Genomic DNA, 23,976 nt, shown 5'->3' on the forward strand with positions numbered 1-23,976 from the left:
CAAATGCCTTGTGTGTTTTTTCACACAGTATGCATAAGGCCTAAAGAGTTCCTTAAAGCTGAGTTCCAGGTGTAAGGGATGTGTTTTTTTTGTTTTTTTTTGTTTTGTTTTTTCGAAGCATGCACCTCCAGAACTCGTGCATGCGCAGTGTGTACAAAGCGTGGCGCACTGATTGAAGAGGTTACACATTGACTGTTGGGATTGATGACACTTATATCCCAGGAGTCAACGGGTGGCTGGGTATGATGTGCTATTTACTGACCAAAAAGTCATATGCTTTACAACAAAAGAAAAATTTGCCAAACTTCTAAAGCATATCGACATCTATTTTGGGTGAATATTTCATACTTATGCGGTAAATACAGGTGTTATACAGAGCATCCAACTTTTTGATTGCTTTATTTTGAAATCATTTCCAGGTACAGCAACAAAGGTTCATATGGTGACAACCAGCCAGGTAACAATGATGGGCATTCATATCAGCAGCAGCAACGTGACTCCTATGGCCAGCAAGATTTTGGACAAAAGCCACAATCGGGTTATGGGCAGCAACCGCCTCAAGATTCTTATGGGCAGCAGCAGTCTTTTTCTTCACGGAATGAGGGCTATGGAGCTTCCTCACAAGGTGATTTACAAATCTGTTTAGCTGCTTTTGCCTACTATATATGACAAATGTTTACTAAGGTTATACATTGTACAGAAAAAGGATGTCCCAGAAATCCAACTAATTTTTGATGGTATATTTCCCATTATCCTCTTACTGAGAATGCACTAGTCTGCTCAGTGAAGTATTTGGAGGACAACAAATGTTTTCCAGATCATGTAGACACACATGCAGCCTGGTCTTTATACAAATTAACCCATTGTTGGCAGGTACCTAGAGTATGGCACATTGCAATCATCACAGGCAGCAACGTAATTTGTCAGTTTTAGGGAAGCTAAAATATGTGTTGGGTTGACAGTTGACTCTATTTCACTAACCCTAGTGATTCTTCCTTTATAAAATTGTAAGCTTTTGTACTGTTTTAGGTGTTGCTTAGCTTTACGTTTTTAAAACAGACGTATATGTAAAATGTCTATTGTACCAAAAATGTTATACCTGTTATCTACTTTGCCCGTACAAATCTTCCATACCTTAGATCAATTAATGCTGAATTCACAGAATTTGTATGGATGCACAATCGGCCTTGCCTTTTTAAACAAAGCCTCCTTTACACCTCAGTGCATGCAGCCTCGTCCTTCTGGACATATTGAGATACCACATGGCATGCCATCCAGCCAAATTAATTGACCCAGACTCCAAGCAATTCCTTAAACTGGAAAAGGGATGCTCACATTTCCTCCTAAATAGGGTTCTTTGGCGACCTCTACACATTCCTGCTGTCTTGAAAACCATTTTGACAACTTGTCTCACCACCCAGACTTGTGCTCAGGCCTTTCAAAAAATGTTATCCCAGCCACTCACCTCTTTACTTGATACTAGGTAACCCAGCGCTCACTTTAGGATGTTTGGATGTCCTGTTCCGCACTCTACTTGTAAACAAAATCTTTTAAGCTTCATAATTTGTTAGCTGTAGACAGTGTCCCTCAGCAGTGATGACAATCAGTGGTTTGGAAGGTCATGCAATTAAAACTCTCTTCACAGCCCCCTATGCCCTTCAAGTTTTGGATATATGCAGGTGCTTTAAAACTGATAAAACAGATGTTTTCTATCATGTGTAAATGAATCATGACCCCACTGTCAGTTTGTGTGTAACTTACCTCCTTTTAGCTGTGTATATAGCAGGTTTCTGTGTCTGTGCTTTTACGCCTCCTGACTGAATTGAAGTTCTGTATTCCTGTTTCTCTTCTCTTTTCCAGTCCTGATACTACTTGGTCCATAAGGGGGGCGGGGGAGGTGGCTGTGATCCAAAATTTCAAGAGAAACCGTGTAAAAATAAAAATTTAAAGCACCCCCATCCCTCTGTGCTCACGGGCAGAAGTGAACACATACGCAAGTCGTGCACGCATATGTAAACTGTGTTTGCCTCAAATGTGGCGAGAGCAATAATTCTAGCTAGACCTCTATAACTCTAAAACGGGTAACCTGTAAAGGCGTTTAAATCGTAGTTTATAGAGCTTTTTAAGTACCGTTGTTTGTCCCCATTCCACGAGTGTGCACAATTTTAAAGCCTGACGTGTTGGATATCTCTTTACTCGGCATAACATCTTTCACATTTTACAAAAATGGTGTAAATTTTTTTTTTTTCAATTTGAAAGTAACTTGATACATCAAGGGCAGCGTCAACAATAGTTTAACCAATTCCTTTTTGATAGCTTGTGGTAAGCAATTTAGGGCTCAATGTGTTTTAAGCGGATTTTGAAGTCCGAGAATCAGTAACTCCAAATTGGGCTCATACGGCGGCAGCCTGAGCAGGGTAAACAAAATTGTCAACAAAAAATAAAAAAGGATCTGCTGCGCCAACCAAATAAACAGCAAGCAGCCAACACCACCAATTAGACCAATTGTAAAGATTAATAGAAAAAAAGAAAAAAAGTGTAGCGCTGTGATGTGCCGATCAGCAACCATATATCATATACCATTTAGCACACCTTTTATATATTTCAAATGTTAGGTCCTGTTAGACCTCACAAGACAAAAAGCAGTGGACCAATTAAAAGATCCAATGTTTTAAAGAAGACATTGTTGGCAATAAATCATGTGTAATAAACAATGTGAATTATGTGTATATCATAAAAATAGTAATAATCCAAAACCCTCAATCCAAATACAAACATGTATAACGTGAAATGGGGTAGAGATAAATGGCAAGTCCCTGGGGGATTAAACAGTTCATTAAATCAAGTAGAGAAGTCAGGGCACATAGATGTGAGTCTCAAAATAACATCTATTCCTATCTCCAATGGATTCTTCCAATGCTCGACCAGGCAGAAAGATAATGTAAAATGCCCTTACCGGACGTGGTGGACTCACAGGCCGTTGGTGGTGAGTCATACGAGCTTTCACCGTTAGGTACGGTAAGGTTACAGCTGCTCTTGGTCCACGACAAACGAGTCCTGGAAGGGTCTCCACTCCTGGGCGGTCACCCAGATTCGTCTTCCAGCGATCACTTGGATCTCATGTAATTGAGATGCAGGAAACAGGAGAAAAAGAGGCTCCACATAGCATAAATTCCGGATTACCAAAGAATTTTATTGTATAAAGGTTCCAATAAAAATTCAAGTAAAAACAAAGTTCATATAAACGAAAAAAGATAAAATTTAGCGCAGTAGACAGATGGTTAGGGTAGCGTCATACACCCGACGCGTTTCGTCTGAAAAGACATCGACTGGGGTAAAGCTAACTCTCATCTGCTGCGCTATTTATTTAAAAAGGCTCAAAATTGCATCGGGGACACCTGTGCGGCGTGACTTCCGGGTTTTGTGTCATGTGAGGGTGTTCCTAGTCACATGACTACCATTCTAGCCTATCCACGAATTAGCACCAACGCAACCAAGCCTCAGCTTGGTCCTCATGCTGAACCAATCATGAGTGAGCAGTGGGGACATGTGACCATCACGTCTGAGCGTTCCAGCGTAGTGACGCGGAGCGCATATCCTTCCTTCTCACTAGCTGGCTATTTCCTGGTTTCCGCGTCATCGCGTATTTGCGCAATGGCGTTGCAAGTCAGTCATACCCTCTCTTATACCGGAAAGAACGTCCGGCCAGAAACGCATCCTATTGCGCAAGCGCAACAGCACGGAGCCGAGGGTCCATCCCACTTCAGTGCGTCAAGACGTGATGCTGTAACCAGGCACCCATTCGTAACCACGTTAGCCACTCATAATACTCTCTGTGTTTACCAGAGTCACCTGACATGGATCTAATAAACTGTCAGCGCACAGAGAGGATACAATCATTGGGACATGGAAGTGGTATAGATGCACAGACCATCCAATCATCGAGGGAGACTTTTTTCTTTAGAAATTAAGCTGTAATAGTCACGACACACATGTTCCCCTATGCTTACAAACTATTGTCCACAGGCATAAACAAAGTAGTAATGACAATCTAAAAACAAATTGAATAAACCGATAAAAATTTGTATATAGTTGACCTCATAGGATAGAGGACCATTATATACTTCACCAAACAAACCATCTAGTCAGGACATGTATCTAGAGGGTGGAACATATATACACCCTATCTAGCAATCCAGGATAGATCCTAAATAAACTTGCGTAGGTAGCAAAAAAACTAACTTGGATCTTTTAATTGGTCCACTGCTTTTTGTCTTGTGAGGTCTAACAGGACCTAACATTTGAAATATATAAAGGTGTGCTAAATGGTATATGATATATGGTTGCTGATCGGCACACCACAGCGCTACACTTTTTTTCTTTTTTTCTTCTTTTTTTTCTATTAAACAAAATTGTCCCCTTTGAATGCAGGCCTATCTCTGGGCTCATGACAGACAAGCTTACAGTAGGTGGTTGGTATGGAAATATAGTGGAACCTCTAGGGTGGGGAAATTGCATAAGGTTGTCAATGTTTATACTGAAATATTAAACAGTTTTATATTTATGTAAATAAGCAGGGAGCTATAATTAAGAAGATTCCTTATTTCCACAAAGTTACAAAACTCATATTTGTTTGCACTAACCTGAAGACAAAAGGATGTGCAAAAAAAAGTTTTTTTTTTTTTTTTTTTTCTATTACAAGTGATGTTTATGTTCCTTGTAACAGGAATAAAAGTGATTTTATTTTTTTTTTTTAGCACAGTGTAAAATTTTAAAAATATAAAAAGGTAAAATAAGAGAATTTTTAAATGTGCTGCGTCCTGCCAAGCTCGCGTGCAGAAGCAAACTCATACGTGAGTAGTGCCCACATATGAATATGGTGTTCAGACCACACATATGAGGTATTTCCATGATCATTGGAGCGAGAGCAATAATTCTAGCCCTAGACTACCTCTGTAACTCAAAACATGCAACCTGTAGAATTTTTTAAACGTTGCATATGGAGATTTTTAGGGTAAACTCATTCCACTAGCGGGCGCAACTTTGAAGTGTGACATGTTGGGAATCAATTTACTCGGCATAACATCTTTCACTTTACTTTTTTTATTCAAAACAGTGAATTTTTCCCAAAAGTGCGCTTGTAAGAATGCTGCGCAAATACGGTGTGACAAAGTATTGCAATCTCGTAAACAAGTTTGAAAAATAGGCCTGGTCTTAAAGTGGTTAACATGTCAAGATATCACTTCAAATAACCTTTGACCTGATTCGATCAAAGGTTGTATGTTTCCCACTGTTCTGAGCCAAAGTCTTTCTTTGGAGGTTTGCAGTCAGGGTGTCCAAGCTGTGGTGTCCTCCCATGCACCAATAGACAAACTGTCATCCAGAAAAAGAAGCAGCCAGCAACTCCATAACATCAAGCGTATTTATTGTAAAGCCTTCACAGTGAGTACAGTCAGCAGCAGACTAGTTTCGGCAATAAGCCTTGTTCGCAGCGCTGTGAACAAGGCTCATTGCTGAAACTAGTCTGCTGCTGACTGTACTCACTGTGAAGGCTTTACAATAAGTATGCTTGATGTTATGGAGTTGCCGGCTGCTTCTTTTTACTGATGACTGTTTAACCTTTGACCTGAGCCTTTAACAAAATCATAAATATATAGTAGGATGTACTGTTATTTGACATGGTATGTCAGACTTCTCCTCTTCATAGTATATTGCTTTAACCACTTGCCGAGTGCCGCATGTACATATACGCCCTAACTTTGCCAGCGGATATCCCCGGTACCGCCATTTTCGTGCGGCGGTTGGCTACAAGATAAAAGTGGTCTCTGCGGCGGATTTGCCACACGATCACTTTTATCGGTGGTGGGAGAGGGGGGGGGTCCATCCCCCCCCGCCGTGATCCGGTGCCCTCCGCCACTTACCGGAGCCGTCGGTAGCGGCAGAGGCGATCGCATCTGGCCTCTAACTGTGCATGGAGACGTGTGAGGGGAAGATGGCGCCCACTCGTCTCCATGACACTGCAGGGCGGAAGCGACGTCAAAACGTCACTTCCGCCCATACGTCTTAAAGGCATATTTTTTTTGGATGTCATTTTTTTTAAATTACTTTTTTATTTTTTTTATTGCATTTTAGTGTAAATATGAGATCTGAGGTCTTTTTGACCCCAGATCTCATATTTAAGAGGACCTGTCATGCTTTTTTCTATTACAAGGGATGTTTACATTCCTTGTAATAGGAAGAAAAGTGACAATTTTTTTTTCTTTTAAACAGTGTAAAATCCTATAAAATGAGAAAAATGAAGAAAATTTTTTTTTTAAATGCCCCGTCCCGTTGAGCCCGCGCGCAGATGCGAACGCATACGTGAGTAGTGCCCGCATACGAGACCGGTAGTCAAACCACACATGTTGAGGTATCACCGCGATCGTTAGAGCGAGAGCAATAATTCTAGCCCTAGACCTCCTCTGTAACGCAAAACATGCAACCTGTAGAATCTTTTAAACGTCGCCTATGGAGATGTTTGATGCCATTTCACGAGCGGGCGCAATTTTGAAGCGTGACATGTTGGGTATCAATTTACTTGGCATATTATCTTTCACAATATAAAAAATTGGGCTAACTTTACTGTTTTATTTATTTATTTTTTTATTCAAAAATGAATTTTTTCCAAAAAAGTGCACTTGTAAGACTGCTGCGCAAATACGGTGTAAAAAAAGTATTGCAATGACCGCCATTTTATTCTCTAGGGTGTTGGGAAAAAATATATAATGTTTGGGGGTTCTAAGTAATTTTCTAGCAAAAAAACCTGTTTTAAACATGTAAACGCCTAAATTCCAAAATGAGGCTGATCCTTAAGTGGTTAAAGTTTTAAACCACAGCACTCAACTTTATTTCTAAATACCGTTTTGAGAGTTGGGTATTTGGTACTGAAAGCATAATGGTCATTTCACTTGGCTTATTCTTAATATTTCAAACATGCTACTTTCATATAGATAGAGATATCTAATATGTTTCAATGAGTACAATCAAACAATTATATATTGAATATATGTTGGACATTAAAGTACATAAACCAAAATATGTAAGATTATTCAATTATGTATTCATATAATTTCCTCATACAATGCAATAATACAAAATAGAAATTGCTAATACAATTGCTTGCAATTAATACTCATTCGTAAGGCAACTTTTGAATATGCCCCATTTTCCCTTTTCCAGTAATAAAGGAGAAGAAAAATCTTCACCTCCCGATTTGTTCAGTTGAGAAATGAGTCCTCAGTCTCATTATACAGTCTAGCACCATACCATGGCCAGTCCTTATATTGTAGTCTAGGACTCGTCATGATTTACAGTCTGAGAGAATTTGCGATTAGGGTTTAAAATCTTCTTGAGTCTTTGCTCAAAAGCAATGAACTTGTATTCCCTTTTTAACAAACCGAACAAGATGGTTTGATGCCCATGAAACCATATATAAAATATGTATAGGCTTTAGAAATTCTTTTTACCTAATAGTTCTCACAAGGTAGTCCTCAAAACATGAGGCTGTAGTAGATGACTTTCGAGATACTAAACGGGGTGCCGTGTTCCATAATATAGTGCCAGAGATGTGTGCAGAAGTTAATATTCATCCTCCGTGGGTGACCTGGCATGGTTTCTTTATAAATTTTTTCCTTCATTACGCTGGGCAAATTACTTCATAAGGGCTCATTTACACTAGTGCATTGATCAGCATTTTAGCACAGCTGTAAAATGCAGGTCAATGTAAGGACACCTAAACAGTTGTTTACTGTTCACACTACAACATTGCTTGACTTGTGTTTTAAAGTGCAACATGTGTGAATTTCAACATTGCGCAGGTGAACGTGTGTAAAACGCAGGTCAACGCAACTAAAAGAGGTTAGCTTTGTGGTTTGTCTTTTTAACCACTACACATCCGCGCTATGGCCGAATGACGGCCACAGCGCAGACCTGAATTCCCGGGAGGCTGTCATATGACTGCCTCCCCTGTGCACGCTCCCTGCGTGCGCCCGGCGCGCTGTGATCACCGAGTCACTGAGACTCGGCTGATCACCAATCCGAGTAAGGGGCCGGTCCCGGCCTCTTACCATGTGATCAGCTGTCAGCCAATGACAGCTGATCACATGATGTAAACAAAAGATCGGGAATCGTGTTTGTTTTTGTGTTTTTGTTTTTGTTGTTTTTATTTTACCCATGCTGACAGCGTGAGTAGAAAAAAAAGCCGATCACCGGCTCGGATGTAAGGGACATCGGTCCCCAAGTGGAAGAGGCACATCTGCCTCATCAGTGCCCACAGTGCCACCTATCAATGCCCACCTGTAGTGCCCATCACTGCCGCCTATCAGTGCCCATCACTGCCGCCTTATCAGCGTACATCAATGAAGGAGAAAAATTACCCGTTGTTAAATTTTTTTTTATAACAAAAAAAAAAAAAATTCTTTTTAAAAATCATTTTTTTAACAAAAAGTAAAAACTGCAGAGGTAATCAAATACCACCATAAGAAAGCTCTATTTGTGGTGAAAAAATGATAAAAATTTCATTTGGGTACAGTGTTGTATGACCGCGCAATTGTCATTCAAAGTGCATCAGCGCTGAAAGCTGAAAATTGGTCTGAATAGGAAGAGGGTTTAAGTGCCCTGTAAGCAAGTGGTTAAAGCACCCATAACAAGTGGCCATCTGTAAAGTGTTTAACCGAAAAAAAATATATATTCTGCTTCTTTAAAGCATGTTATGTGATGCTTATGTGTCCATTTGGCCCCCTGTAACACCAAAAAAACCTGGCTGATCCTGACAGTTTCTGCCCTCCCCTATATACACTGACCACAGTGTATCATGGCTGCTGAGCCTAACAAAGTGATCAGTTTACGTGCCTCCATCATCCGCAGCCGATCTGCTCTCCTCTCTGCTCCTGTGTCCGTGTGTCCCCCCCCTCCTGCTGCAAATACCTAATTTCACAGCCGAGATTGCGATCACATGACCAGCCAGCTCTACTCCCCTCCAGACTGATGTCAGGGGAATCTCTGCCCCTCCCACTGCATCTGTCAGGAGGAAAGGAGAAAGCTAGCTGATCATGTGATCGCAGTCTCGACAGGGAAATTGGGTATTTGCAGCACTTATATGTGTAAATCGTACAACACACTGCCATAGGAGGCAGTGCTGATGGTTTATACAGGGTTAGAGTGGCTTAACCACCACTTTAAGGGATTGGAGAGTGGGAAAATAAGCGTATGCAGAGCGGGGGCTTTCTAGCAGGTGTGTCCAGAGTTGATTGAATTTGTTCCCTATGTTCAGGCGCACACATTCCTGTGCGACCGCTAGTAAAAGGTGCCTGTGGCTAGCACAATCACAATGATTAGGGCTGTTGTGCTAGATGCCATGTGTACCAAAAATCTCCAATGTCTAAATGTAGAATATCTGTCTAAAATGCATAGCATTTTAACACACGTTAAAATGCGCATCAATACAATTCAATATGTACTAAATTTCACACAAGATGGAATTTCACGTCCACTTTTGCCTGCATTCACTGCAAGTCAGTATGAGTTAAGCCCTAAGACTCTCTCATCCCTATCCCTTGAATATATTTGGCACTCTGGATCTATCCCTTTTTTAAACCTACCCCCTCATCCAGATTCTTCACCCCTACCCTGCCTGAAAAATTGGGCATGCCTAAACTACAAGCGCATATATACATAATGAAAACATTCACTGATCTGAATAGCAGCCTGATGGGATGAAATCCTTTCCAATTGTACATACTGTTTAAAGACCGTACTGTTTTATACAATGCATGTGTCATCTGAAATATATATGGATACATTATAATGTAGTATTAAACCTCAGCATTTTTTAACTTAACGCATTGAGCACTATAAAATGTTTCCTAGTAGATTTGTAAACAAAAAAATATATACAGTAAAACCTTGGTTTGAGAGCGTTTTGCAAGACAAGCAAACTTTGAAATACATTTTGATTTGTATATCAGGTAGCGTCATGTCACAACTAAGTATAAAAGAGAGACGCCTCTAAGTGTAGCAATATGGTTACATTCAATGAAGGTACAACATTTAGCAACATATTGATACATGCCTCTCTTCTCTTTGATACTCTGTAGCTCCTGCTGGATTTTGCTTCTAATCCCCTTATGGAGGCTTCCATTTATGGCTAGGCATTTTATGGTTGCACAACCTGGTCACATTGCTATAATCTTTTCATATGGACTATAAGCTAGAGGGCCTAAAAATGTTTGTGGAACAAATCATTTGAGTTTCCATTATTTCTTATGGGGAAATTTTGCCTTGATATGAGTGCTTTGGATTACAAGCATGTTTCTGGAAGTAATTATGCTCGCAATCCAAGGTTTTACTGTATAATCGTTTCAGTGTTGCTGGCTTCTTTTCTGTGCTGCCTCCCCCATCCTCCTGTCCTCACCAGAAAGGGTTGCCTGTGTACAATGCAGTCCCCAACCAGTCTGGTAGCTTGGACAAGGGAGGGGATGGTAAGTGCCTTCCATCCTGGGGTACAGGGCTGTTTCTATTGATGAACAGTTCAGGGAGACGGCTGTTGTCCCCGTGTGTAAGGGTGACTGCATAGGATGCTGCATGAGAATGCATCTACCCTGAAATGGTAAACCTGGGGCAGCTGTCATGTCACAAGCTTAAAGGAGAAGATCACTTTTATAAAAAAAAAAAAAAAAAAAAAAATCTTTTTGCAGGTAAAAACTTTATTTTTTTTTTTTTTTCCTTTTTTTTGTTTTTCTATTTGGAGCCTGTAAAGCATTGCACCTGCCATCAGCTGATCGTGGGTGCAATTTTGAGCTCCTAAAGACTGGGTCTGCTCACACCTCGTATGGTTAGACCGTTACTAAATGACCGCATCAGTGAATTACCTAGAGAGCTCATCTGCACCCTGGTAGTTAATTGAGAACTACAAGCTGTCAGTTGCACAGGCTGTCTGCACTTGTAGTTCATTCACAGCATGGCCACCTTCTTGTCAAATTGTGACAGCCGGTGGAGGGAGAAGATCCCCAGCCCACTGTCAGAAGGGGGATTGGGAAGAGGCTGCAAGAGCAGAAACATGTTACACCCTGAAAAAGGGTAGAACATGTAACCGGTTTCCAAAGTTGAACTAATCTTTTTAAACTCCTTTTTAAACTGGGACATGGGCAACGAATAAAAGATAAAGAAGCTGCATACTCGGTAAGTGAATACATCAGCTGTTGAAAGTGCTTAAAAACTGAGGGCTTAAAGCGGGAGTCCGGCCACCAATTTTTTTTTTTTTAGGTCATTGAGACACTTTGCTAACCCCAAAATAATGCTCACAGTTTGGGTGTAATATTTCCGCCTGTCTGTTTTCGTACTGAAGAATAACTTAAAAAATGTGATGCTGGCTGTTTCCATCTTGCTTGTGGGCATGTGAAGCCCACAAGCATTGATTTCCTGAATGCGGTGAATGCTGTTCATTCACAGCTTGTTCACACGCATGATCATTGTTTCCACACTAAATCTTGGGAAGCCTGACAATAAGCTCCCAGGAGACAGTGTGGCTCCGGGGAAAGGCAATAAACACGCCTACTCTCATGGGAGGAGAGACAGGAAGTGCCACAATAAAGGTAATTACAGCGATAAATATTTCATGTGGCATTTGAACATCTATGCAATTAACTGAAGGGGGTAAGATTAAGTTAAAAATGTGAGTGGAACCCTGCTTTAATATCACGTCAAGTACTGAATCTAGCTTCAATTAGTTTTAGTTCTTATAGTGTTCTTGGGGGGGGGGGGGGGGCGGAGCAAACCTATATAGCATAATGTGATAAATTGATTAAATCAAACTATACTAAATAAAATACTAGTACATGCAAAGGTTTGTTGACATTCAAGTCCATATAGTGAATCAAAAGATTAAAAAAAAAAAAAAACTGTGACTTGCAAGTCCACAAAAAACTATATATCTATATTATGATATCAAGATATTAAAGTGAAAAATTCGGACTTCCAATTCAGTGTTGGTTCATAGGGGGGAGGTTACCAGATAAGGTAGATCCCCAATTACAGAGATCAAAAGGGCTCAGCAATCTGGATATTCCTCCCAAAATACCTCCTGGAACAGATATGACACACTCAATAATAGATCAATTCAAACATGGGCGTTTCCTTCTAATGCGCTTCCCGGAACAGTTTTCTTTCCAATACTGCAGATACGGTAGCTGTTACAAATGTTTCCACCCAGCAATGGACAATCTTCCTGTTTGTCTCCCACAATCAGTTCTGTTTACCAGGTAGAAGAAGAAGCTTCATGTTGTAGCATGTCCATTAAAAGCATTTGTTTCCGTGAACACTTTTATCGTTTGTGGATGGTAGTGTTTATGGAAGTTTTTGCAATAAATGCTTTTAATGGACATGCTACACCCATGAAGCTGCTTCTTCTACCTGGTAAATGGAATTGATTGTGGGAGACAAACAGGAAGATTGTCCATTGCTGTGTGGAAACATTATATGTAACAGCTATCTGCAGTATTGGGAAGAAAACTGTTCCGGGAAGCACTTTGGAAGGAAACGCCTATGTTTGAATTGATCTATTATTGAGTGTGTGTGTGTCATATCAGTCCCAGAGGTATTTTGGGAGGAATATCCAGATTGCTGAGCCCTTTTGATCTCTGTAATTGGGGATCCACCTTATCTGGTAAGCACCCCCCCCCCCTTATGAACCAACACTGAATTGGAAGTCCACATTTTTCACTTTAATATTGATATCATCACTTATATGTATATAAAAAAAACTTTGTGGACTTGCAAGTCAACAGTTTTTATAACATCACTGTTTTTTATTTTTAATCTTTTGATTCACTGTATGGACTTGAATGTCAACAAACCTTTGCATGCACTAGTATTTTATTTAGTATAGATTGATCTCATCAATTTTTTATCAAACTATGCTATATAGGTTTGCGCGAACTTAATCTTTTTTTTTTTTTTTTTCCATTATCTGTGAGCTATATATTCAGGCTAATTAAGTTGCAGCACCTATACATAATCACATTATTGGTCACGGTTTAGGATTTTTATATAAACTTTTTTCTTTGCTAGCACTTTACTTGCTGCTTTTTTAGAGGAAGAGGCAGCGCAGGTTTTTTCCATTTATCCCTTATAGCGTTCTTGCCTCCTACAGATGACAGCCGAAGGGACACAGGCAGGTATGGTGATAATAGAGGCTATGGTGGATCCCAGAACTTTGGGGGTGGCCGAGGCCGTGGTGGCTATGATGAACGTCGAGGTGGCATGAGGTAAGGTGATATTAACATCTAGTGTACTGTGCATGAAAGTATAATATAATATAACCAGTGGTTGGGCAGCACCTAAATGTACTATAAAGCATGCATTTATAGGCAATATTTAGAGTTGTCGTGTTTTTTTTTTTTTTTTTGTTTTTTTTTGAGATAACCCTACAGTTGTTTTAATAAACCTTGATGCAAATTTGGGTTGGGCACAATATTTTAGTGTTTTGTGCAAAACCAGTGTTACAGCACTAATTGACATTCCCATTCTATATTTGCCAGTATTGAGCATGTTGAGTTGTGTGGGTGATGCTGGTTTCATGGATTAGTACAGCTAGTTGCTCTAGCTTTAGTCAGTATTCTATATATAAAAAAAAAAAGTTGAATTTGGAAGATTAGCATAAAAAAGACCTGTTAAAGTAGCCCTTTTTTCCTGCTTCAGGGTTTATTAGACAGCTAATTCTTGTGATTTCTTAAAAAAAAAAACTTTGGTATTTTAGAAGTGTATTTTTTGCAGGCCTAATAAACCAGCATAGGAGTGCTTTTTTTTTTTTTTTTTTTTTTTTTTTTTTTTGTCAGCTCTCTCAAGAGGCAACTATGGTATAAAATGGCTATATAGGGTGTGATAGATATAGATATAATCTATTTGCTTAGAGCATTGTGGTTTTCTAGGGTGTTTCACAAACCTAGATGATACATATATAATTGTCAGTAAACAAGCAGGTCATGATTTACCATTGACAAGGAACAATATTCGTAACCATGTTAGTAATATAGGAGTAAAAAAATGAAGGAGCAAATGTTCAGATTAAGTGTTAATACTTAATAAACACAGCCAAAGGCCTATCTGTTGCAAATATTCACTTGATTTTACTAAAGGATGTATATGGAGCATCGTATCCAATGTTTTGCAGAAATTGGGCTGAATCCTCTCAACTCAAATTATGCGGGGTCTATATTTGTTTGTTAAAGCAGCGCTCATCTTTGCTGGAGTACCATTTTGCTAAAAGTTATAAGACCGCTTTCACACTGGGGCCACCCGTGCGTTCGCTGTTAATGCGCCGCTCGTTTTAGTGGTGGTTTACCGCTGTTTAAACGGCACTTTTAACCCCAAAAAAAGGGGTTAAACTCCTGTATTGTGTCTCTTCCAAAGCGCTGCCCATTCATTATATTAACCACCCCAAAGATAATGCTTGCAGGACTTTTTCCCTAACGTCCTGCAAGCGCATCGCCTGGGTGTGAAAGCACCTATTGCAATGAATGGGAGGCAGTTTTTAGGCGCTATTTTTAGCGCTAAAAGGCCTGAAAACTGCACCAGTGTGAAAGGGGTCTTAAGGCTTTACTTTTCTGCTAAATTATAAGATTGAATATTGGTTTCTAACTTTCTCTGATTTAGCTATGGAAACTCTACTTGTTAAGAAAAAATTAATGTACCTTTGTCCTTTTACTAAATAGAAATTTGGACAGTTGTGAAGGCAACATGGACTCTCGTGGTACGATATGAACTTGCAACAGTCAATTTACAAAAATACAAATTATTATACACGTCATCAAAAGTAGATAATGTACATTGGATGTTGCTAATCATGGAGCATCCACTTGTCTGACACAAATTGGAAGACCTTAGATATATAGTAATTCTGCGCTGTTACACACAGATTTATTCTTCCAGTTGCACACTCTACATGTTTCGGGGTGACCCCTTTCAGGAGTATATTAGGTCAGAAAATGATCTGCAAGTAAACATATGAATCAGATATACAGTATTAACATCAGAAAAACATAACTAATAACCAACCTTCATGGTATACTGTCATGCATCTTAAATCAATAAAGATGTAATCTAATATACCCCTCAGTATATCCCTCAATGTTAAGGATTAGACCCATGTGAAATGGTTAATTTAGGAGCAAAAAAGTGAACTCGCCCACATAGCCGGCACCAGAATTTTAGGCGTCACAAGGCCAAAAATTGTCAATCTCCCGGGAGAGTGTGGGAACCAGGAAAAGTGAAGTCACATAAAGAGACTATTGCATAAAAAAGATAATACTTAAAGTGGGTCTTTTTAAATAAAAATACCCCTATAATACACAAGCTTAATGTATTCTAGTAAAGTTAGTCTGTAAACCTAAGGTCTGTTTTGTTAGTTTATAGCAGTAGTTTGTTATTTTATAAACATACAGCAGGCCGTAGCCATCTTAAGTGTGGGCATCTGAAGCCAGTCTGTATTTCTTCCTGGATCTCATCCTTGCAGATCTCGCACATGCTCAGTGCAGCACAAGCAGTGTAATAGGTTTCAGGTCAAGTTTCTATAACAATGGCAGTTTCAGAGGAAGTTGCCGCCCCTTCCCAGAAGGCATTGCAAACAGGAAATGATGCGATGGGCCGCGGCCAGGGAGGAGGAAGTGAAAAATGAATACAGCAGCTATACAGTAGGTGCTGAGAAAAAAAATATCCAATTCGTTTACAGTGCACAGTTTAGTGAGGGATGCTGAAGAGTTGTAAAAGTGGGTGGAACTCCACTTTAAATAAAAACTGATATTTAAAAAGTTCATAGGGTGGAGACATCTATCTCACAATAATTCAGATAATAAAATTCAAAGAATACAATCAAAGCATTTCAATTAGTGGTACACACCTATGGAGTCTTCACTAAACAGAGCATGTAATTAGGCGGGGAGGGAGTGTTATCCAAGTGGATATTGAAGTCAGGTGTAGATGGAAATAGTCCAAGGAATCATCTAAAACCACATATGAATTGTTTATAATATACGGTATATGTATATTATCTACTATTGAAGGCTTTTTATGACGTGTATATTTGTGTATAATTTTTATTTATATTTTTAATTGTTTTATGTTCATATCGTACCACGAGAGTCCATGTTTCCTCCACAACTGTCCAAATTCCTTCTATGATTTAGCAGGGATTATGTTCATGATCTTCAGCATTTCTAATACAAACTTTTAAGTGAATGTACAGTTCCATGGATACCTTTTTCCTGTAGCTGAAAAACACAAGTGCGTAGGCTGAATGTGATCTAAGTGCTGGGGAGCCACTTTATATTTTTTTATTTATTTATTTTTTTTTTGCACATTGTTGCATTTTGTGTTATGGGCTTACCTTGGAACTGTACATGACGTTCACATTTGCTTCTCTTTAAATGGGGCTCTTAAATAACATGGCTCTTAATGTGGATAAAGATTTGATTGTGATACAGCAGGTTAAAGGTAAGTGAGGAATTTTTCATTCTGATATCCCTTGTCTTCATTTAGACTGCTGCTCCTAATACAGAGATGCCACTTGAAACTTTGGGTTCTCTGAAAACTGGGCACTCTCTCAAATCGGTATTATGTGGAAAATTGAGTTTGGAACAATCTAAGCACTTTTAGTGGAATTCCCCAGTGTGAGAAATAGTTGAGCTGTGGAAAGGTGCTATTGTGTTTAAATCACGTTTTGTAAAAATGCCTTGCAGACTTCAGTGGCATGATGTCCATGCTGCATTTCTGGGCTTTGCTCCTCCGGTGATGGACTACCACTGAATTCACTGTCCTGACCATGACTGCTTATAGGTGGACCTGGGAACTCCTGCAGAAAGAGTAACATGTTCATTTAGATTAGGGGTCAGCAACTAGTAGATCGCCTTCTACCAGTAAATCACCTATCGCAATCTGGGTTTGCTGGCCCACCATTCCAGAGCATCAAACAGTGCTATGCAGAGGCACTACATGTAAAGCTGATGCCTCCTCTGTAATGCTGGCTCCTGTCCCATTCGGAGTGATAGCAGCTACACTCTACCTCTTATCCTAGCTAGCGGTCTCCAGAGTGGTTCTAGCATCAGCAAAAATCTTCAGGTCAGTGTAGAACAATACACTGGACATAATAGTATAGGGATGCTTTCACACTGATGTGCTGCAGTTTACCCACATTACAGGTGTAGTGTGCCTGCAGCATTCCTGAGGGTTTATTGAGCTTAGTCATACACTTCTGTTGCATCCTGTGGGTTTGGTGTGCTTTCGGAATGTGCACCACACCTGCAGGATATAAAAAGTCTGACACAGCATAGCTAACCCAGGAAAGTTGCAGATGCACTGTTTTGCACCCGCGGTGTGGGTAAACCACAGCACATCAGTGTGGAAGGCACCTTATAGGGGCTCAGATCAGTAAGGGTTCATTTACTTTTGCAGTTTGGGGGAGTGGAAAAATCCCATAGTTTTTACCACACCAACTGCACTCCCTCTAGCTGCAGTGACCACCAGTGTACACGTCGCAGCAGGAGTTACACCCTGTCATGGTTGGTGGGTGTAGTACCTGCCAAGCATGACCCACTCAAGTGAATGAGGCTGCTCTGCAAGTGCCCTGCAACTTTGTGCAGTACAGCAAACAAGGGGTTAAATCAGGCAGCAATGTATTGCTTTCTCACCATCCTGCTTTAATCCCTTGCACCCTGCAGAAGCATGCAGTTGTGTGGCACTTGCAGAGTGGCCCCATTTAATTAAATGGGTCATGATTGGCAGGTGGTAACACCCACCAAAAGCAACAGGGGGCTTAAGTCCTGCAGCATGTGTACACCTTTTGGCTGCTGCCTCAGCAGCTAAAAGGGGTAAAGATTGGGGGTGGTAAAACTACGACTCAATCACAGGGTTTTATCACCCCTCAACTTTGTGTGAACGAGCCCAAAGGGTGCCACTTCTGAATGCAACTAAGGGCTCATTCACAAGTGCAGCAAACACTGCTGCTCCTCTGAAAAGCGATCTGGGTGTGTTTTTAACAGGTTGTGAGGAGGTGATATGTTGCCTCCTCAACACCTGATTTAAACCCATAATTGCCGTGCAATGCATGCGATTGCGACATGGTAGTACCTCAATTAAATGGGTAGGTAGACACACTGCCAGGTGATCTTTAACTTCTCCCATGTTGTTCAGGTAGATCTCCACTACCTATTAAGGTTGCCTACCCCTGAGTTGGATCATATAAAGGAAGAAGTCCGTGTGGTATTGTATGGGCCGATGCACACAGGCATGTTAGAGGTTTACATCGTAAAATTCTGAATCTCTTCTGCTACAGGGAAACTCTGGTGCTGTGTACAGCAGTCCATAGACTTGGTTGGCTTTACATGGGCGCTCGCGCACCGCCATGTCCCCTAAACACACACATTGTGTTCAGGGAATGCGTCCACACTATATGTGGATGTACATGAGTACCGGCATATATCCACTTGCAGCCACGCACCATCATGTCTGTGGGCAACTGTTGGCAGCACAATGCCAGCCAGAATTTTGTTGTATGCCCCTAATGAGCCCTGTAAGTGTGGGTCTGTATTTGGCCACTGAGCACTTCATCCACTAGACGGGAGGTGTTGTAATATCAGTAGTCTTTTACACTAGACTAGCAGTAATTCTGACTTCTTTTTTTTTTTTTTTTGTTGTTGTTAAAAATGTGACAAAAGAATCTTGAGCAAAAGTAGGAGTTACCAATAAAACCAATATTTAAATTTAAAAAATGCAGCGCTGTGTGTGTGTGTGTGTATGTATGCAATTAGCGGACCTCCAGCTGCTGCAGAACTACAACTCCCATGAGGCATAGCAAGACTGACAGCCACAAGCATGACACCCAGAGGCAGAGGCATGATGGGACTTGTAGTTTTGCAACAGCTGGAGGTCTGCTAATTGCATATCCCTGGTCTAGACTATACTAATTGTCCACTTGGTGTAAATCCCTTGTTTAAAAAAAAAAAAAAAAATTCAACTCCAAACAGGGGCGAGAACCCCACATTAGTTATGAGTGTGTACATTACCATGGCTACATAGATTATGCAGTGGGTAAACACATTCAGAACAGTTTACAGTTCATGTGCTAGCATGCAATATTGTACCCAGTGATTAACTCAGACTGAGGTCACACTCGTCCAGATCAAAGCTCGCTTGGATGTCTTGATGTCGGGGCTCCCCCCTACTTTTCCCACCTATCATGAGAAGGGGGAAGCAAGAATTTTATTGAGGTAGGGGGAGTAAGGAGTGTGACGGAGGGTGTGGGGGGGGGGGGGTTGTAAGAAAAAAGAGTAGACATGGCGGAAACCGAGTTCTGTGGATTCTCGAGAAAAATAGGAATGGGCTATGACCCCAGCAAGCGCTGTCCCTCATCAGAATATATAAAGACATTCCTTATATCCCAGGTCTTCTTCTTATGGGCCTCTTGTTTATGTTGTGCAGTGAGGATCAGATCCTCCATTTTCTTCACCTCCTCTACCTTCCGCAGCCAATGTGCAATGGCTGGGGGGAAGTGTTTCCAACGGAGGGTGATACACGCCTTTGCTGCATTGAGTAAGTGACGTAAAAGTGACTTGTATGTTTTTGGTAGGGATCTTAGAATGGTGTAGTAGAAAAAATGTGGCATCATCTGGGATGATGTATTCTCTAAACCTCTGTGTGATACGCCGGGCCTCTCCCCAGAAGTCCTTCAGCCTAGGACAAGACCAGAAGATATGGATCAGAGTTCCTTCCTCTTCAGCACAGCGCCAACACAGTTTGGGATAATATATGGGCTAACGGGTCGGTACCCGAACAAAGGTCCTCAAATGATGTTTGCTGGCGTGCAAAGTCTTGGGGTCTAGGGAGGGAACGGAGGAAGTGGTGTAGTTGTACTGCTTTTCAGAAAGTGAGTTGGTAAGCTCCTGTTGGGTCAGTCAGATCTAAGATGGTAGGCCATTTCCCATCAGTAATAACTTTGGCTGCTTGGTCGCAGTCTGAGTCTCAGAGTGGTATATTCCGTAGGGTGTAAGCACGGTTCAAAGTTTGGGTGGCCAAGTATTGGGAACAGTGGTGAGTCTTTGGACGTGAGGGGTGTGACTTCAGTAACTCAAAGTAATACCCATTAGCGGGTGTGATTTCAGTCCTGGGGGTAGATCACCATAACACGTCTTTTTAATGGTACGTGTGTTTGGGACTGTTCACTTTGTACCCAAAGTTTGGATGTCTTATTTCGTCTCCAGTTGAGTATTTGCCCCAGGTGGGAGGCTAGATAGTATTGTCGTTTGTCAGGTAGTGCTAATCCTCTGTAGTGCTTGGGGAGCGTCATTAGTGAATGACGTAGTCAGGGTTTTTAATGTGCCCATACAAATCTGGTGAAGAGGGCCTGTACTTGCTTGAAAAAGGAGGGTGGGATATGGATAGGTAGGGCTTGGATGAAGTAAATGAATTTGGGTAAGTGTAAATCAATCTTATATTTTTTACACACATACATATATTTAGCGCTGCATTTTTTATTTATTTTCTTGCTGTTTGTCTTTTGGCAATGTTGGCTGCTTTATTTATGTTTTTAGTCACAGCGCATTATATACCAATTTTTTTCAATAAAACCAATATTGCCTGTTTGTTTTCTAGAGGATCAGCTGAAACCTTACTGATAACTATGGACCACTCCTTTTTTTTTTGCTCCAGGTTTTTCCCAAATCGTTTCCAAAATTTGGAAAGCCATGCCTTCACTGTTTTATGTTTCTGTAAAAACACTGTGTAAAGCCCTGTGTTGATGGGCCTTGGCCTTGTTGATGACTGGTTTAAGATTTGGCAAGGACAAGTGACTTCCTCCTGACCTATGCTGAAAAGTATGTTTGGGTTGGTTTGGCCAGGTTCCTTGACACCTGTAATGCACTGTTTAGCTCCACTTCAGGATTATTGATTATAGATTTGAATGAGTGCTTGGTTTAGCTTTAAGCTAGCTTTTAGCAAGCTTCAAACAATATTGGATGAAACATGCTTGAGATAAATGGGTAAGCTGTGCCTGTTTACCACCCTCTAAAAAAGAAAACTTGTGTTTCACTGACTTAGAACAAGCATAAAAGAAAATTAAGTTGGAACACCAAAGCTATGTACTTGTTCCTGGTCAGTAATTCGGTGGTAAGCAGAATTGCCATGGTCAGTAGTGACTGCCTATGTATTTGTTTCGTCTAGTTTTCATTGTAGCTAGCTGAATCTTGCTAAAACCCTGTTTAAATTTGAACAATGCTACAGTTAATCTGTATTAACACTTCAAAGTGGAGCTTAAGAGTGTAAGTGGTTTTTTTAATTTACCCCCACACCAGTCACCCACACAATCTATATGTGCTAAGAGCTGGAACCACCACATTTAAAAGTGAAAACTAAACCAGTCCATGTTCTTGGGATCCTTAAGTGGTTAAGCACAAATCGTCTCTGCAATCTTCACTCCACATTGTCTTCAAGCACTACGCAGGGTGAAATGTCTAGCATCTGACACCCTTCTGAGTGTGAGATGCCTGGTCCCCTGCTGCACCGATTCCTTTGGATAGCCACTACATTACTACCCTCCCTATTCAAGGATGACTCTTGCAGTAGGCATTGGCATTTTAGCAGGGATAATGAAGTGCTGCAGATGAAACATTGGGTGATAAAGCACATTTTGCCCCACAGTGCCACTGGGGCAACTCCTGAAGCCCCCTCACAGCAGTGGAATGCTCACCTGTTGTGTTGGCTGAATTGCACCATATAGTACACTGTATATACTAGTACTAAAACATTAAAGTTGTGGATGCTGCAGGGTCTTTTTGTGTGGCAAGCTTCTGATAACCACCAGTGATCAGTAGTCCTGATTGCAGATTCATTGATGCTATACACTTTCCGGTATGGACACCAGTATGAAATTATTTTAGATGTCACATGTTTATGCTGAAAAGTGTATACTATCAATGAATTTGAAGTCACTACTGATCTCCATGTGTTATTGCATGCTTGCTGCACAAGACACCACAGCATCTACTGTGGTTTAAGAGCTAATATCTGCACTGTATTATGTGATTTAACTTTGCAAACACACCAGGTGAGTGTTTTTCCTGTTGGAGCCAACTGAGCCAGCGGAGGTTTGTGGAAATGGGATTCGAAGTGTTTTTAATAGCTACATTACTACAGTGTCCTGGAATGATGTAGACTGGATGGAAGGAACAAGGCATCCAAAGTGTTGCATGCCAAATTTTCCAGGCAGTGTCTGGTCAAGACAGGGAACAGTGTGGCAGAGGTAACTATTAACCCTTTTTTGTTTGCAGAGTCTTTTAAAAAGTCATATTTTCATGGTTAAACTGAATCGCATGCTGGCTTACCTCTTGAATACTTTAAACTGAAGATCTTTCCTCCAGACTTCCCAGTTCTGCCCAAGAACTGTGACCATTGCAAAACCAAATGATCATGTTGCACTTCTCCAGGGTGTGCTCTTAGAACCAAATATTAGGTTCCACGGTAGGAGAGCGATGCCTACATTAACCTTACAGGAGAGCATTTATGCACAAGCTGCAAGGCAAAGTCTTCACTGGAATCTTCAAGATATTACCTGGTATGTGAATAGATTTATAGTACAACCATTTATCCTCAGCTGAAAATAGTATTGTAGAACATCTTGGCAGTATAAATAAAAACATTGGTTCTTGTAGTAGCCATAAATAATGCAGTAGAAACCTGTGTGCTGGCTTTACAGTGGTTGGGGGAATATCTTAAATGTTCTTGTACAATGAATGTAAAATGGGAGCTGCTCTAGTCTTAACACTTAACTGGGTTTTTCTTCATTCAGTTGCCCTAAGTGGTAAAGGGGGGCAAAAAATCATGTCTCCGCTTTTTCCTCCACAGCGGTGGTGACCGAGGTGGCTTCAAAAATTTTGGTGGTAAGTGCCTTGAACATAGACCGTTTCCATGGAAATCCTGTTGCATTGAACAGGACTCCTCAGCTTATTACAGGCCAGTAAAAACATGCCCTGCTACGCTCTTGCAAAGATAAACGTCTGAAGGTACCAGTGTCGATGTTTAACTGCTTTCAGGGTAAGAAAAATGAAAACTTACAAACAATGGAAAAACATTGTTCTAGTCTTCATCTTGTAAAAGGACTTGTAAAGGTCCCTATAGGTAAAAGGTGCTTGGTGTTAATGTGGAAGTAAAGGTGACCTAGAGGTGTTAATGTTCCCCCTCCCCTCCTTCTTTTTTATTTATTTATTTTTTTTCCTGCTCCGATGCGATCATTTGATTAAGCAGCAGCTCTGCTGTGTCAGTGAGCACTCAAACAGCTGCGATTTCACCTTCTAGCTCCCATTGCCTGTCCATTGATGGTGCTACCCACCCTTCCCACTTGCTGACATGGGGATCTGGAGCTTCTGTATCACGTGACCATACCAGAGTGGATTAAAAAAAATATATATATATATATTTACATATAATTTTTTTTTAAAGACTATGCAGCATAGGTAGGAGGGGAGGTGCAACATTAGTAACACTTATAATTGGTCTTTTACTTCCACTATAAGTTACACGCTATACATTTTGATATACACGGCCCTCTGATGGCACATTTTTGCTGAAATGTCCCCTTTAAGCTGAATCTTTTTCTTGAGGTTTTTAGAGTTTACTTTGTTGCCCAACAGCAACGGTATTGCTTGTGTGGACACCAATTGTAGGGTTGACAAGACCTGTTTGCGTTCAGGGTCCATCAGTGGCTCTGCCTGCACCCAGATCTGGCACTCAACACTTTAAAGAACTGTTACCTCTTCTAGGTAAACCGTGCAAGGGTTTAATGTAGCAAGTTTTGTAAATTTTGACTCTTCTATTTTTATTTTGCTTAACTAACCCAATAGGAGTACTTGGATTGATTTTAAAATTGCTTAACTGTACACCATTTTCTTCACTAAAAGA

General features: G+C 40.6%; 1 protein-coding gene across 3 annotated transcripts in view; it reads left to right on the plus strand.

Moving 5' to 3' along the window:
- The window catches only part of TAF15 (TATA-box binding protein associated factor 15), a 66,822-nt gene that overhangs the window by 18,247 nt on the left and 24,599 nt on the right, over positions 1–23,976 (plus strand). For 2 of the 3 annotated variants that reach the window (XM_073615216.1, XM_073615217.1), the window contains exons 6-8: positions 420–625; positions 13,187–13,301; positions 22,924–22,958. In XM_073615216.1, the coding sequence (XP_073471317.1) occupies positions 420–625; positions 13,187–13,301; positions 22,924–22,958 (356 nt within the window). The remainder of the gene's footprint in view (positions 1–419; positions 626–13,186; positions 13,302–22,923; positions 22,959–23,976) is intronic. The other variant, XM_073615218.1, reaches the window with a different exon arrangement.

This window comes from Aquarana catesbeiana, linkage group LG02, assembly GCF_042186555.1.
Source record: "Aquarana catesbeiana isolate 2022-GZ linkage group LG02, ASM4218655v1, whole genome shotgun sequence".
NCBI classification, from domain to species: Eukaryota; Metazoa; Chordata; class Amphibia; order Anura; family Ranidae; genus Aquarana; species Aquarana catesbeiana.